We start from the raw sequence: 16,124 nt of genomic DNA, 5'->3' as shown, positions 1-16,124 counted from the left end.
AGTTTTAGGCTCTCCAGCGGCTGGCATGGAGATAACTGAAGGAGTAGCGCCCCTCCTCCCAGTCAGGTGATCTTTTTGGTGGGAAAGCGCATGAGGGAGGAGGGGCACTCCTAGTCTATTAGAAAGCTTGGGAATCTTTTCCGTGGCAGGCCTGCCCTAAGGCAGTCCCCATGAGTGTCTGCACAGAAGAGTCTCAGAGTGTGCAACCCCATTTTCCTTGGAAGGTCTCCCATCCTAATACTAGACTCATTGTCTGTTACTACAGATGTCCCTGTCCTGCTGTTGTTATGCCTCTGCAAAGCTGTCTGTAGCTTTTTTCCAAGTAGCAGGAGATATGCGTCTGAGCCACTATGGCGTCTTTGTCAGAATCTCTCAGATAAAATAGCTAGCATCTGCTAGGAATTGCATCCGTCAGGACTGTACTGTCATAGCCAGTTTGGTGTAGTGGTGAAGTGTGCGGACTCTTATCTGGGAGAACCGGGTTTTGATTCCCCACTCCTCCACTTGCAGATGCTGGAATGGCCTTGGGTCAGCCATAGCTCTCGCAGGAGTTGTCCTTGAAAGGGCAGCTGCTGTGAGAGCCCTCTCAGCCCCACCCACCTCACAGGCTGTCTGTTGCGGGGGGAGAAGATAAAGGACATTGTAAGCCGCTCTGAGTCTCTTGATTCAGAGAGAAGGGTGGGGTATAAATCTGCAGCCTTCTTCCTTTATTAACATAATAACAGCATTCTAATAACATGAGAGTTTCAATGGACCCACTTGCACAAGGGCATAGTCTGTTATATTGTGGTCCGATACAGCTCACACCTTTTTTTTAACATTGCTGTTAATTGATTATTGAACCTATTTTAGCTTATGCGAGAAGCAGGGATGGAAATCTTTTAAAGATTATTTATTTATTTATATTTTGACTTATATCCCGCCCTTCCCACCGAAGTGGCTCAGGGCAGCTTACAACATAGTAAACTTACATAAACTTACATAAATTTAGAGCCAGTTTGGTGTAGTGGTTAAGTGTGCGGACTCTTATCTGGGATAACCGGGTTTGATTCCCCACTCCTCCACTTGCACCTGCTGGAATGGCCTTGGGTCAGCCATAGCTCTGGCAGAGGTTGTCCTTGAAAGGGCAGCTGCTGTGAGAGCCCTCTCCAGCCCCACCCACCTCACAGGGTGTCTGTTGTGGGGGAGGAAGGTAAAGGAGATTGTAAGCCGCTCTGAGACTCTTCGGAGTGGAGGGCGGGATATAAATCCAATATCTTCTTCTTCTTCTTCTTAAAAACATTTACATAATAAGGATTAAAACAATAAATTAATAAGACATAAAAACATAAAAACCAGCTGTCTATTAAATGCATTCTAGTTCCATCCAAAAAATTTCTCAGTATTAGTTAGTTGTTGTAGGCCTGCCGGAAGAGGGCTGTCTTACAGGCCCTGCGGAACTGCCCTAGGTCCCGCAGGGCCCTCACCTCTTCCGGCAGCTGGTTCCACCAGTAAGGCGCCGTTACCGAGAAGGCCCGATCCCTGGTGGATTTCAGGAGGGCCTCCTTTGGCCCGGGGATTACTAACAGGTTTTGTGAACCCGATCGTAGTACTCTCTGGGGAACGTGTGGGGAGAGACGGTCCCTAAGGTAGGCAGGTTATCTTTGCCCCGAAGCAGCATTTCTTCCTGATTATTTGTTGAAGGAGTGACCTAGCCCGATGTGGGGACAGCCTGTAACGGAGAAGGTTGTTTGCCCGTAGTTTCGCTAAAGCTTTTCATAATGCTCTTCTGTCCTTCAGTGGGCCGAAGTGGAGAGGATGAATCTCAGGAGGACGTGCTGATGGATGAGGCACCTTCCAATCTGAGCCAAGCTTCCACCTTGCAGGCCAACAGGGAAGGTGAGACATCGCCTGAGGCAGGGGTGTCGAACTCATTCGTTATGAGGGCCAGATCTTGACTTTGTTGGGCCGGGCTGTGTGTGTCATAAAATGTAATGCCGGGTAGGGGAGATACAAACTTTATAAAGGGCCCAGACAAACACACACAGTCAGCCTAATCCACCTCACTAATAATGAAGACAACTGGAACCAGCGTCAATAGTGAGCGATGTGCAGTAACCACCGGAAACAATAAAGCTCTCACGCAAAGCGGGTATAAATGTGTTCTTTTAGTGCAAACTAAATGGAACAAAACTAAGGAACACTAATTGCTCAATACTTGAAATTTCCCCACAAAGTCTCTCCACAGTCTTTTAAGAATAACAGCCTCTTCAAAGTAGTTGTAGTAAAGATGTGGGTGGAGTCTTTAATCTCTTAGTGTTCCACTCGTGAAGGTACGGAGAGAATAAGGAACCGCTTTTGAAAGGAATCCTCACGGTTTCGCTTATCAGTTCTTCTTCAGCCTTTTTCTCCCGACATGACAAGGAGCCACAGTTCATTCTTTACAACATGGATCAGCGCATACTCTCATCTGCTGCTACTGGCTCTGTTGAGAGACTTTGTCAGGAAATTTCAAGTACTGAGCGATTACTGTTCCTTTGTTTTGTTTCATTTAGTTTGCACTGAAAGAACACATTTATACACGCTTTGCGTGAGAGTTTTGTTGTTTCCGGTGGTTACTACACATAATCCACCTCACTGGCTTCTCAAGCCTCAGCCAAGAGAAGGAAGAGAGGCTTGGCTCAGTAGCTCTGCTGTGCAACTAAGAGAGCCTGGCAAAGCTAGCTCTCCTTCCCCCCAATTCCTCCTCAAGGGAGGAGCTTTGCTCTGTAGCTCCTGTGCGATTGAGCAAGCCTGGCAAAGCAAGTTGAAGGAGCAAGAGAGGGAGAAGGAAGCAGATGACAGTGAGTTGCTTGCGGGCCTGATAGGAGCCCTCCGGGGGGCTGATTCGTCCCCCCAGGCCGCATATTTGACACCCCTGGCCTAAGGTGTTAGCATGACATCCCTAGGACAGTGATTCCCAGGGGTGCCCACGGGGGCGCATCAGTGTTTCCTGGCAACCACTTCCTCTAAGCAAAGAGCCAGTCAGTCTCCTCTCTCCCCCCCCCCCCCCCCCGGTCCTCTGCATCACTGGAGTAAGAGGTGCTTTAGCAGACATCGTTCAGTCTGGAGGAGGCAGTCATTTGGAAAGAGCGGCTTTCCATCTCCACGGGAAGCTTGGCTTGGAACCTCTTAACAGTTTATTAGTTTTCCCAGTATTTTGCACTTGCTCTTCCATCATAGAACTAATGTTATCGTGGGGGGGTCCTTGTGTTGTCACAAAATTCAAAAAGCGCCCACAGGTTCAGCTACGCTAGGGACCCTAGCCCTAGGGAAAGTGTATCCAATTGACCCCTAAAGCAGAAGAGCGATGTAGCAAAGACAGTAACAAGCGAGGGCTTCTTCAAAAGAGGGAATGTCTGATTTCTGAGACTCGGTTGCCTCTGACTTCTCCCATCTGGAGTGTTCGATGGGAAGCCAGGCTCAGAAGAGAAGTGGAAGGGCCTTGGCTTAAACTCCCAAGTAACCAAGTCACCTGACCCACACCCTCCAATCCACTGCAGATTCCATGAACATCTTGGATCCTGAGGATGAAGAGGAACACACCCAGGAAGAAGACAGCAGTGGCAGCAATGAGGACGAAGATGACAGTCAGGATGAGGAAGAGGAGGAGGAGGAGGAAGATGAAGATGACCAGGTGAAGGCACTGGAGGAGGACGAGCACAGAAGGTTTTCTGGGGGATTTTCCTCACATTTGCAGGGCTGTTAGTAGGAAAGCCTGGTGCAGAATAGCAAAAGGGAGAGAGTGATTAGCATTCAGGATGGCAAATTGTCTGGGTGACAGTAGCATTTGGTGCAAAGATCCCGGGATGGCTGGGTTTGGTTTGTGTGGTTGGCGAGAATCAGAATTTTCTGGGGGAGGGACGGTGGCTCAGTGGCAGAGCATCTGCTTGGTAAGCAGAAGGTCCCAGGTTCAATCCCCGGCATCTCCAACTGAAAAGGGTCCAGGCAAGTAGGCTTGGAAAACCTCAGATTGAGACCCTGAAGAGCTGCTGCCAGTCTGAGTAGACAATACTGACTTTGATGGACCGAGGGTCTGATTCAGTACAAGGCAGCTTCATATATGTTCAGATCAGTGCCCTGGCTGTAGGTAGGTAGAGAGAACACACAAAGTGGGGAAAAGATGCCAGAATTCAGGACTCTGGTTTTCTAAAAGCGGTGACTTTGCTTACCTGTGGGTGTGGCGCTCTCTGTCTTTAGGACGACGAAGAAGGTGAGGAAGGCGAAGAGGAGGAAGATGACGACGACGGCTCTGAGATGGAATTAGACGAAGATTACCCTGACATGAATGCCTCCCCACTGGTGCGTTTTGAGCGCTTTGACCGGGAAGATGACCTCATCATAGAGTTTGACAACATGTTCTCCAGTGCCAGTAAGAACTCTGAAATCTGGGCGTCCTAGGACATGGGTGGCGTCCTTGACAGCTAAAGCTTCTGTGGGTTGGAAACAGGAGGCTGGGCTCTTTCCCCAAACGTACGTAGATTTAGGAGGCACTTGGTTTGCAGTATTTCTCTGGGTAAATCCCGACTTCGCAATTTGCGATCGTGGCTCTGCTTTAGCCTGGGCTGGTTAATTTTTTGTCCCATTCAGTGTAACTATCCGTTTGTGCCACTCCACAAACACCCCCGCCTCGGTCTGCTAACTTCTCCCACCTCTCTTCACAGCGGATATTCCACCGTCGCCTGGCAACATTCCCGCCACTCATCCGCTCATGGTACGGCACGCGGACCACAGCTCCTTGACCTTGGGCAGCGGCTCCTCCACCACCCGACTGGCCCAGGGCATCGGTCGCAGCCAGAGGACGCTTCGGCAGCTGACGGCGAACACCGGCCACACCATCCACGTGCATTACCCTGGCACCCGGCAGCCCAACCCACCTCTCATCTTACAGAGGTGAGGCTAAGGAGGGGGGCTGCGGCTCACGATACAGCAGGGGTGGCCAAACTTGTTTAACATAAGAAGAAGATGATGATATTGGATTTATATCCCGCCCTCCACTCCGAAGAGTCTCAGAGCGGCTCACAATCTCCTTTCCCTTCCTCCTCCACAACAGACACCCTGTGAGGTAGATGAAGATATTGGATTTATATCCCGCCCTCCACTCCGAAGAGTCTCAGAGCGGCTCACAATCTCCTTTCCCTTCCTCCCCCATAACAGACGCCCTGTGAGGTAGATGAAGATATTGGATTTATATCCCGCCCTCCACTCCGAAGAGTCTCAGAGCGACTCACAATCTCCTTTCCCTTCCTCCCCCACAACAGACACCCTGTAAGGTAGATGAAGATATTGGATTTATATCCCACCCTCCAAGAGTCTCAGAGCGGCTCACAATCTCCTTTCCCTTCCTCCCCCACAACAGACACCCTGTGAGGTAGAGGAAGATATTGGATTTATATCCCACCCTCCAAGAGTCTCAGAGCGGCTCACAATCTCCTTTCCCTTCCTCCCCCACAACAGACACCCTGTGAGGTAGATGAAGATATTGGATTTATACCCCGCCCTCCACTCCGAAGAGTCTCAGAGCGGCTCACAATCTCCTTTCCCTTCCTCCCCCACAACAGGCGCCCTGTGAGGTAGATGAAGATATTGGATTTATACCCCGCCCTCCACTCCAAAGAGTCTCAGAGCGGCTCACAATCTCCTTTTCCTTCCTCCCTCACAACAGACACCCTGTGAGGTGGGTGGGGCTGGAGAGGGCTCTCACAGCAGCTGCCCTTTCAAGGACAATCTCTGCCAAAGCTATGGCTGACCCAAGGCCATGCTAGCAGCTGCAAGTGGAGGAGTGGGGAATCAAACCCGGTTCTCCCAGATAAGAGTTCGCACACTTAACCACTACACCAAACTGGCTCTCCACATAGAATAAATGTCAGATGTTTGAGAGAAGGAAGGAAATAGATGGGAGGGAGGAGGACTAGTTGGAAAGAAAGCAACTTTAAATGCATTCTCCAAGCCACTGGCTGGCTTGGCTTGAAGAAGTGATTTAAAAAGACAAATGCCTTCTCCAAGCTGGCCAACGGGACGGTGGGGGCTTCGAGAGCCAGTCTGGTGTAGCAGTTAAGGGTACAGACTCTTGTCTGGGAGAACCGGGTCTGATACCCCACTCCTCCACTTACAGCTGCTGGAATGGCCTTGGGGCAGCCATAGCTCTCGCAGAGTTGTCCTTGAAAGGGCAGCTTCTGTCGGAGCTCTCTCAGCCCCACCTACCTCACAAGAGTGTCAGTTGTGGGGGGGGGGGAGGTTAAGGAGATTGTGAGCCCCTCTGAGATTCAGAGTGAAGGTTGGGATATAAATCCAATATCATCATAATATGTGTGAAAGAGTCACACGTGGCTCCCGAGCCACAGTTTGGCCACCCCTGCGATAGAGCATCGGCTTGGCGTGCAGAAGGCCCCAGCTTCAGTCCCTGACATCTCCAGTTTAAAAAGAGCAAGTAGTAGGAAATACTACTATTGGAGACCCATGAGAGCCGCTGCCAGTCTGAGTGGACAATACTGACCTTGATGGACCAAGAGTCTGATTCAGTAGAAGGCCGCTTTGTGTGCCTTAAGGAGAGACAGCGGAGCATCACGTTTGCCTCAAGCTTGTGGGTACAGGCTACGACAGGGGTGGCCAAACTTGCTTAGTGTAAGAGCCATGTCGAATAAATGTCAGGTGTTTGGGAGCCTCAAGACATGACTGCCAGATGTTTGAGGAGCTGCATGACAAGGAAGGAAGGGGTGGGAAAAAAGCAAACAGATGGGGGAGAGAGAGGTGAAAAGAAAACAACTTTAACTTCAAATGCACTCTCCAAGCCGTTGACTGGCTTGGCTTGGAGAAGTGATTCTCCAAGCTGGCTGACGGGGCAACGGGGGCTTTGAGAGCCATGCAGTATGTGTGAAAGAGCCACAGTTTGGCCACCCCTGATCTATGATTTTAAGTGCTTTGGTCCTGCAGTTCCCCTTATCTTTATAGCACAGTCTGTTCAGTGTTAATAACCCAGAAGCACTCTTTTGACAGTTCACTGATTGACCTCCTCCTAGAAGCTGCCGTATCTTTGACTACGGTGGCCGGATGGTAGTTCTCCAACCCTTGCATCGTGTCACTTTAGGCTCCTAGGCCCTTCGGCCGCCGCAGACATCCTTCAGCTGAGCAGCAGCCTCCCACTCCAGAGTCGAGGCCGAGCCCGCCTCCTGGTCGGCAATGACGACGTGCACATCATCGCTCGCTCGGACGATGAGCTGCTGGACGACTTCTTCCACGACCAGAGCACCGCCACCAGCCAGGCAGGCAAGTCTTCTTCATGGCGCAGTTGCAGGAAAGCGCTGGCAGGGGGGGGGAAGGAGCCTGGTCACCGACAGACTTTGACCCATAATCCTAATCCTTCAGCCAAAACTTTCACCGCCTGCAGAAAGGTTTAAAAAAAATCATGGGGCTGTGTTTGTCTTTCACCAAGGGCTGTTCTTGTTACAGGGACATCCTTGTTCAGTTTGGTTCTCTTTTAATTTAATTTTTAATTTTTCAATTTATATGCCGCCCTATCCCGTGAGCAGGCTTAGGGCTGCTTACAACGTTAAAATGCACTTTTCTATAAATGTACATAGTACAGCACCAGAGAAGGATGAATAGGAACTGCAGACCATTGTTTCGCTTTCGATGAGTGCAGAAGAACTCAAGTCCATGGAGGGTTGGGGAACTCTGGTTCCACTGCATTATAGTTGCATAGAATGTAGATGTTCCTTTTATGTTCGGCTGCGTGGTGGGGGAAAGTGTGGTCAAGTCACAGCCGACATGGTGACTTTGCAGGGTTTTCAAGGCAAGAGATGACCAGAGGTGGTTTGCCGTTGCCGGCCTCCAGGTTGTGACCTCAGCATTCCTTGGAGGTCTCGCATCCATTTGGTAGCCAGGGCTGACCCTGCTTAGAAGAGATGGGCACAAACCGGGAGAACGTGGTTCGGTTTGTGGCCGAACCAAGAACCGAACTGCTTTGTGCGGTTCGTGGCCCTGCAAATCCCATTGAAAGGGACCACAGCCCCTTTTAAGTGGGTTTGCAGAAAGCTTTAAAGCAGTTAAGTGTCAGGGGAAAACAGTGAGCTCCCCGTCACCCAGCTTTTTCGGCCTGTTCTGCAGTCCGTTTAAATTCTGAAGGAGTTGCACAAGACGGCCTGAAACAGCTGAATGTTGAGGAGCCTCCCCACCAACGCTCCCTCTAAGCTGTCTGGTTCTGTGAGCAAAAATCCTACTTCATGAGCCACTGGCATTAAAACTGCGAGTGAGCAATTTGGCTACTGCATAAATTGGTTTGCTCTGGGGCCGTCCTTCCTAAAACAAAAATGGCTAAAAAAACTGCGAGCTAGCTCTCACTAACTCAACTTAGAGGGAGCACTGCTCCCCACCACTCAGCTGTTTTTGCGGCTTTCCCAGGGAACAGAAAGCAGGGGTTTAAAGAGACTCGCAGTCCCTTTAAACCCTCGCTTTCAGAGTCCCTTTAAACCCCTGCTTTTTCTGCTCCATCCCTGCAGCTGTCGTAAACTTCTGTTCCCAAACCACCAACAAGGCAAATTTATCATAAATTTTCCTTCAGTTTGTGTGCATCTGCTTAGCTTCCAACATCTGAGGAAATTGGGCCTGGGTTACCTTTACCTTGTCCAGGTATGTTTGACCTGAGGAGTAATTAAATATGCCTTAAGATGCCTTGTCTCATAAGAGAAGCCATGTCAGATCAGGCCAATGGCCCATCCAGTCCAACACTCTGTGTCACACAGTGGCCAAACCCCCCCCCCCCCAGGTGCCATTAGAAGGTCGCATCAGTGGGGCTAGAAACCCTCAAAGCATTTGCCAGGCAGTGACTTTGGTCTCCTTTTTAAATTTTGGGGAGGGAAATCTCCCCACCCCCGCTAGTCCCTGCTGCTTCAGCCTTGCAGCCCCCCTCCCGGAAGGGGGGGCTGCATTCTTAATACTTCCCTTCCATCCCTCCCCCACCCCCCAATGTTTAGATTGCTCTGCCACCTTAGAGGTTTCCCCAGGTAGTAGAAAAAGATTCTTTATCTGTATATGGCCCATCGCATGGATTTTTTTGATCCTCGCTATTGTTCAGAATTAAATTTATGGCAAGACCTACTTTAAGGCCATTCAGAAGATGGTTTTCGTAATGTTCTATCTGACAGCGTGTCTCATTTTAGAAGGTTATCTGTTTTCTTAAACTAGCAGCCCGCACAAAAGTCTGAAGCCATATGACTTGGGTCCCACAGTAAATCTCGAGCGACAGAATGCGTTTCTGTTCAGGAGAATGGAATTTCCTCACCCCCTCTCCTCTTCCACCGCATCCCCCCAAATGCTTTTCTGAAATTCTACCCCTGGCAGCGAGTCAGAAATCTGAAGCTGGATGGCAAAAAAACGATGAAAAATTTCCTGAAACTTCAAGATTCATTTTTTTCCCATTGGACGGCTTCGTAATGCTTGCGTGACTGCAGAAGGATTTTAAACCATTTCCGTTGCAGTTTCACGAGGGACACAGTGACACAAGCATGTTACCTCCTGATGGCTTCCTCCTGGGAAGAAACCATTTGAGATTCCACCGCAGATGCAATTTCCACAAAACTCTTTGGCACACTGGCTCTGATCTGGCACTGACTTTGATCAATTCTGGACCATTTTGGCATACAGTCACACTAATAATGCAACACGTCTGCCCTTGACCAGGACCTAAGGCTGCATTATAAGAGGCCTCAATTACATCTCTTAGCCTTTGTCACTTTATTTTTCTATGTTCCCTTTTGGTCCAGCCTTGATTTATTCTAAGAACCCCGTGGTGCGGAGCGTTAAAGCTGTAGTACTGCAGTCCTAAGCTCTGCTCACGACCTGAGTTTGATCCCCGGCAGAAGCTGGGTTTTCAGGTGGCCAGCTTGAGGTTGACTCAGCCTTCCATCCTTCCGAGGTCGGTAAAATGAGTCCCCAACTTGCTGGGGGAAAGTGTAGATGACTGGGGAAGGCAACGGCAAACCACCCTGTAAAAAGTCTGCCGTGAAAACTTTGTGAAAGCAACGTCACCCTAGAGTCGGAAACAACTGGTGCTTGCATGGGGGACCTTTCCTTTCCTGATTTATTGTATGTTGTAATATATGAGCCTGTCTGTGTATATATTTGTTTGACCTTTGAAGAAAACCATTTTAGGTCGAAATGCCATCAGGTCAAGTGGTTTCTCATTGCGGTTGTGTGATCTTACAAAGGAAGAGGCTAATGATGAGCCACCTAGATCCTTTTATTTTTCTGTAACAAAGACGTGTATTTTTTGGTTATGATTTTATTTTAAATTCTGCTTTTAATTTTTGGCCCTTGTATCTTTAGGCCTTTAGGTTCTTTTCCAGGTTTTGGGTTAAGTTTCTTTCCCCCTCTCCGTTTTACAATTTCCACATCGCCATGTGCGGTTTTAAATGCCACAATTATTGAAGGAAGGTGGCTCACACAGTCAGTTAACTAGCCATAGAACAAAGCAAGAGTCAAGTGGCACCTTTAAGACCAACGAAGTTTTATTCAGAATGTCAGCTTTCGTGTGCTCTGAGCACACTTCATCAGGCAATAGTATGGAATGGCAAGCAGTCCTAAATATAAAGCGGGCAGCGAGTTAGTATGTAGAGTCTTGGAACTGTTTTTTAGCCGATTAAAATAATCACAAGTTGGGGGTCTGGTGTTTGTTAGTGTTAACTGGGCTTGAAACAACAACGAAGGGAAATATAAAGCAGATTAATGTCCATGTGCTAAACTCATTAAGTATCCTGGGATTGAAGTGCATAAGAACATAAGAGAAGCCATGTTGGATCAGGCCAATGGCCCATCCAGTCCAACACTCTGTGTCACACAGTGGCCAATATATTTTTGTGTGTATGTGTATACACACACACACACACATAAATACACGCGCGCACACATATACACACACACACTGTGGCTAATAGCCACTGATGGACCTCTGCTCCATATTTTTATCCAATCCCCTCTTAAAGCTGGCTATGCTTGTAGCCGCCGCCACCTCCTGTGGCAGTGAATTCCACATGTTCATCACCCTTTGGGTGAAGAAGTACTTCCTTTTATCCGTTTTAACCTGACTGCTCAGCAATTTCATTGAATGCCCACGAGTTCTTGTATTGTGAGAAAGGGAGAAAAGTGGAATAAATGAGAGTCTGTTGTAATATTAGCTCTGGGTTAAAATGAGGGCATAGGTTTCTCAGCGGTTTGATTTAAACATGCAGCACACACATAAACATAATTCTAGTTTGCCTTTAGAGAAAAGAATACATTAAAATATAGTGGGAGATGGGTTAGTATATGTAATGAGATAAACAGCCAGTATCCCCATTTGAGTATGTCAATGCAAACTAGCCAAGCACTGAGAAATCAGTAGAGATGGGCATAACACATGGGAACAGGTCGGAGTGCTCCCTATCCTAGTCATTGCCAGACTGGCTTGGTCAGCCGGTGCCCAGCTGTGTGTATCAGGAGCAAGGTTTTGGCTCGTCGTACGGGCTCATCCAACAACTCCCCCCTCTTCATCTTTCCTCCATAGGGACCTTATCGAGCATCCCAACGGCCCTGACCCGCTGGACGGAAGAATGTAAAGTACTTGATGCAGAAAGCATGCACGATTGCGTTTCAGGTGAGCCGGAGGGGTTTTTGCCCTTCTTCCACCTGGCCCAGTCCTTTTTCCGAGCTTGGCAGTGTTCCAACCTGTGCGTTTTTCATTGCCCAGTGGTGAAAGTTCCCATCATCAATCACCTGGAGGCCCTGAGGGACGAGGAGCTCGAGGAGCGGCGAGAGAAGAGACGCAAGCAGCTGGCCGAGGAGGAGGCAAAGGGGGCGGACAAGGCCAAGGAGACGGAGGACAAGGAGCAGAACGCCCAGGTGGGGAGCCCTGTAATGATACAGTTCAGGTTTCAGCGTTAAAGCGAAAGTACAAAGGAAAACCGCTGAACTGCCATGAACAATCCCTATTCATATAAGGCGAACCGCACGGAAGTCCTCATTCTGCAAGCAAAGATGGGCTGGAGGGGAGAGACTCTGTTTCACCCTCACTGTCGGGAGAAACTGCCGGGAGTGCCAGGTGGGAAAAATATCCCATCTGCTGGCTCCTGGCCATCCTTTTTAAACCCTGAGCCACCGTCCCTCCTCAGGAACTCCTTGGCATGTTTTTGTTGTAGCAGTGGTGCAGAGCGGTAAAGCTGCAGTACTGCAGTCAAACTCTCTACTCACGACCTGAGTTTGATCCCGGCAGAAACTGGTTCAGGTCGCCGGCTCGAGGTTGACTCAGCCTTCCATTCTTCCGAGGTCGGTCAAATGAGTCCCCAGCTTGCTGGGGGGGGGGGGAGTGTGGATGGCTGGGGAAGGCAAGGCAAACCACCCCGTAAAAAGAAAACGTCGTGATGCGACGTCATCCCAGAGTCGGAAACGACTGGTGCTTGCACAGGGGACTACCTTTACCTTTTTTTTTAGGAACTCCTTGGCATATTAGGCCACACACCTCTGTAAGCTCTTGGAAGATTGGCTACATCAGAGGTGTGTGGCCTAATATGCAAAGGAGTTCCTGCTACAAATGAAGCCCTGGGCCACAGACACCCTGATGTAGCCAATCCTCCAAGAGCTTACAGGGCTCTTAGTACAGGACCTACTGTAAGCTCCAGGAGGATTGGCTACATCAGGGGTGTGTGGCTCAGGGGTAGAATTCTAGCAGAAACTCCTTTGCATATTAGGCCACTCCCCCCTGATGCAGCCAATCCTCCAAGAGCTTAGAAGGCTCTTTGTACAGGGCCTACGGTAAGCTCCAGAAGGATTGGCTACATCGGGTGTGTGGCCCAGGGGTGGAATTCCAGCAGAAATCCCTTTGCATGTTAGGCCACTCCCCCCTGATGCAGCCAATCCTCCAAGAGCTTACAGGACTCTTAGTACAGGACCTACTGTAAGCTCCAGGAAGATTGGCTACCCGGGGGTGTGTTTGGCCTAATATGCAAAGGAGTTCCTGCTACCCAAAAATCCTTGCCCTGTTGACTCAGCTCCATAAAATTATACGGCCTGATTAACAGGCAACGGGGACAAGTTGTGGAGCCACAGGCAGAAATGGTAGGAAGTGTCACCATTCAGCAGCTCCACTTGACTCATCCGCCTCTCCCTGTCCTCGCGGGAAGAGTTCCCTTCGCAGCCTCGCCGGGTCATCATCTCAGCTTCGGTTTGAGTTGGGCTAATTGCGGATCATTCTGATTTTGTTCCTCCCTCCGCAGGGGCCGGTACCCCAGGCGAACGGTTCCGCCGAGCAGAACCTCCCAGGTAACTCGTCGCTTGCCAGATATCTGCTTGGTGTCTTCTCTCACCACCACCACCCCACTTCCCATCCTAGTAGGTGTTGACGTCGCTTCTCAGACCTCCTGGGATGAGGTAGTAGATTGTATAGTTTTAGGGTCATACCCGGTCTTGGAGATAACTATACAGTCTACTGTCTTTCCCGTGGGGATTCCCAATGCTTCATGCCAGCACCGCCTTCCTGGAAGAAGAAGAGGAGAGAGACCGCTGCGAGGCGACATTAGCTCTGAGAGGGAAAGGGTACTGTCTCGGGAAAGGCACTTGGAATACCAAACGCCCCAGTGTCAGGATACGAGACAGCTGCATGTTTCCGTCCATGGATGCAGAAGAGGCTGGGGGCAGGAGCCGCTGGGAAATCATAGGCTTGGACAAGCAGAGTTCCTAGGTTCTCTAATCGGAAAGAGGGTCGCCAGCCTGGGTGGTCTTAGTAAAGAAAGGAGTCTCGAAGGGTTTGTTATCCATTGTTCCCTCTAAGCTGAGTTAGCGTGAGCCAGCTTACAATTTTGTAGCTTTCAGCTCAGGAAAAATAGCCCCAGAGCAAACTAATTGTATGCAGTAGCTCACAACTTGGAATGCCAGTAGTTCACAAAGTAGAATTTTTGCTCACAAGACTCCGCAGCTTAGAGGGAACATTGGTCGTTACTCAGCTTACTCCAGTGGTCAGGCTGTGCAAATTTGAACAGTTATTCTGCAAGGGGGAGGGGGAAGTTCCACCTTTCTGCAGTGTCGGAAGCCCCCCCCCCCATTCTGCAACGTCAGCGCTCCTGACTCTTTCGGCAAGAAGACAGCCGCGAATTCTTCCACCCTTCCCCTCCCGAAACCGGGCAGTTAAGGCAGCAGCCATGACAGTCCCCGCAACTCAGTCTTGATCCAAGCACCAGGATTGAGGTGAAGACCTCCGGAGAAGGGGTGGGCGGGTAGGATGTTGCCGTTGCTCCTGCCAAGGTGAGGTAGTAAGTTGTATTGTTGTGGGGTAGGGATTTGTGCCCCAAATCAGAGATAACTATACAACTTACTACTTTCCCTGGCTGGGGTGAAGTAACCAGAATTGGTGTGGGAGGGGGACTTCTTAACGTTGCCTAGCCCTGAACTAACATGGGGTGGGGAGTGGGAGATGTAGCTCTGTTCCGCGGAGTGATGTAGCTCTGTTCTGCTGGGAGATGTAGCTCTGTTCTGCCGACAGGGTGAAGCTGAGGCTGTGCTCGGAACCCCTTCCGCTGCTCCAGCAGCCCTAGGGGTTTCAGCACTCTTCCTCCCTCTCTTGGCTCCCAGATGGCACCGCCCACCCGGATGGCTATCCCGCTGCCCCGACTGCAGCCGAAGATCCCTCAGCCGGCCCCAAGCAGACCCTGGTCACTCTGGAGAGCCCGCAGCAGCCGGCGGCGGCAGCAACAGGGGCAGGAGAGCTCCCCTCCGAGCTGGTGGGGCAGACCAGCGCCCAAGCTTCTGGGCAGCTGCTGATGCCCGTGGAGCAGGAGGACTCGGGCCCCGGGAGGCCGAGCGGAGACGCTGAGGCCACGCAGATGGAGCTTTCTCCCGCCCCCACCATCAGTAAGTGGCCTCAGGCGTCCAACCCCCCCGTCAGCGTGTTCCAGTTCGGACTGCCTCGTCTTTTGCGAGCCCTTGTGTGGAAGTCAGCGATAGCATCAGATAGGCCTTTACATTAAAATTATTATTATTTATTATTATTCAATTTAGGAATCGCCTCATCCCGGCCAGTGCCGGGCTCTAGGCAGTGGACAACAAAAGGTACACATCAAATCAATAAAACCGGTAATTTAAAAGGGTTGCAACCCAATGAACCTACTTGAAAGTGTGCTGTAATTCTGCTTTCCAGGCATTGAGAGCAGTTCCCCCCCCCTTAAGTAGAGGGAGGTGCCAGCCCGGCAGCTGTCGCTGTCCTCGAAACAAAAGCCTGGCGGAATATCTCTGCTTTTCAGGCCCTGCAGAATTGTAAAAGACCCCCCAGGACCCCCATGTCTTCTGGCAGAGTTCCACCAGGTTGGGGCCAGGACTGAAAAGGTCCTGGCCCTCGCTGAGGACAGCCAGACCTCTTTAGGGTGCAGGATGACCTAAATCAGGGCCTTTTTTTGTAGCAGGAACCCCTTTGCATATTGGGCCACACTTCCCCGATATAGCCAATCTTCTAAGAGCTTACAGGGCTCTTAATACGGGGCCTACTGTAAGCTCTTGAAGGATTGGCTACATCAGGGGCATGTGGCCTAGTACGCAAAGGGGTTCCTGTGACAAAAAAAAAAAAGCCCTGAGCCTAAATATTGGACACTCCCAACAACTGCTGCGTCTTGGCCATCGGAATCTCAACCGGATTTTTAAAGGTCAGTTTCCTTGTAGAAGCTTCAATCAGAATTTGAGGCTCATCATTGATTCAGACCGGTTGTCGGTTCAGTTCAGTGTTCTCTCCTGACAGAAAGGCTTTGTTTTTGAGCAGGAACGCACAAGAATGCAATTCCGACTGGCTTGGTGTCGGGGTGCGGCCTAATACGCAAATGAGTTCCTGCTGGGCTTCTCCTACAAAAAAAAGCCCTGTACATAATGATGGTGACATCAGGGGGTGCGGCCTAATATGAAAATGAGTTCCTGCTGGGTGTTTTCTACCAAAAAAAAGGCCCTCCCTGACAGCATTAACTGAGAGTTGGCTAACTCCTTAGTGTGCAATTTCATTTCATTTATACCCAATGTTTCTCCACCGTGGCCCTTGGCAGCTGATGCCATTTTCCGCTCCTCCCATTTTACCTTCACAACAACCCTGTGAGGTAGGTTGA

At 50.0% G+C, this 16,124-nt stretch overlaps 1 protein-coding gene across 1 annotated transcript in view; it reads left to right on the top strand.

The window, feature by feature from the left end:
- HUWE1 (HECT, UBA and WWE domain containing E3 ubiquitin protein ligase 1) overlaps window positions 1-16,124 on the top strand; it is a 159,811-nt gene that overhangs the window by 100,276 nt on the left and 43,411 nt on the right. The window contains 9 exon segments of the mRNA XM_060252849.1: window positions 1,780-1,878; window positions 3,522-3,655; window positions 4,219-4,390; window positions 4,683-4,911; window positions 7,106-7,284; window positions 11,558-11,647; window positions 11,741-11,892; window positions 13,263-13,308; window positions 14,614-14,892. Coding sequence (XP_060108832.1) covers window positions 1,780-1,878; window positions 3,522-3,655; window positions 4,219-4,390; window positions 4,683-4,911; window positions 7,106-7,284; window positions 11,558-11,647; window positions 11,741-11,892; window positions 13,263-13,308; window positions 14,614-14,892 — 1,380 coding nt within the window.

Source organism: Heteronotia binoei, chromosome 13 (assembly GCF_032191835.1).
Source record: "Heteronotia binoei isolate CCM8104 ecotype False Entrance Well chromosome 13, APGP_CSIRO_Hbin_v1, whole genome shotgun sequence".
Lineage (NCBI taxonomy): Eukaryota > Metazoa > Chordata > Lepidosauria > Squamata > Gekkonidae > Heteronotia > Heteronotia binoei.
The sequence above is the reverse complement of the archived record's forward strand: the minus strand, read 5'-3'. Positions and strand labels throughout refer to the sequence as shown.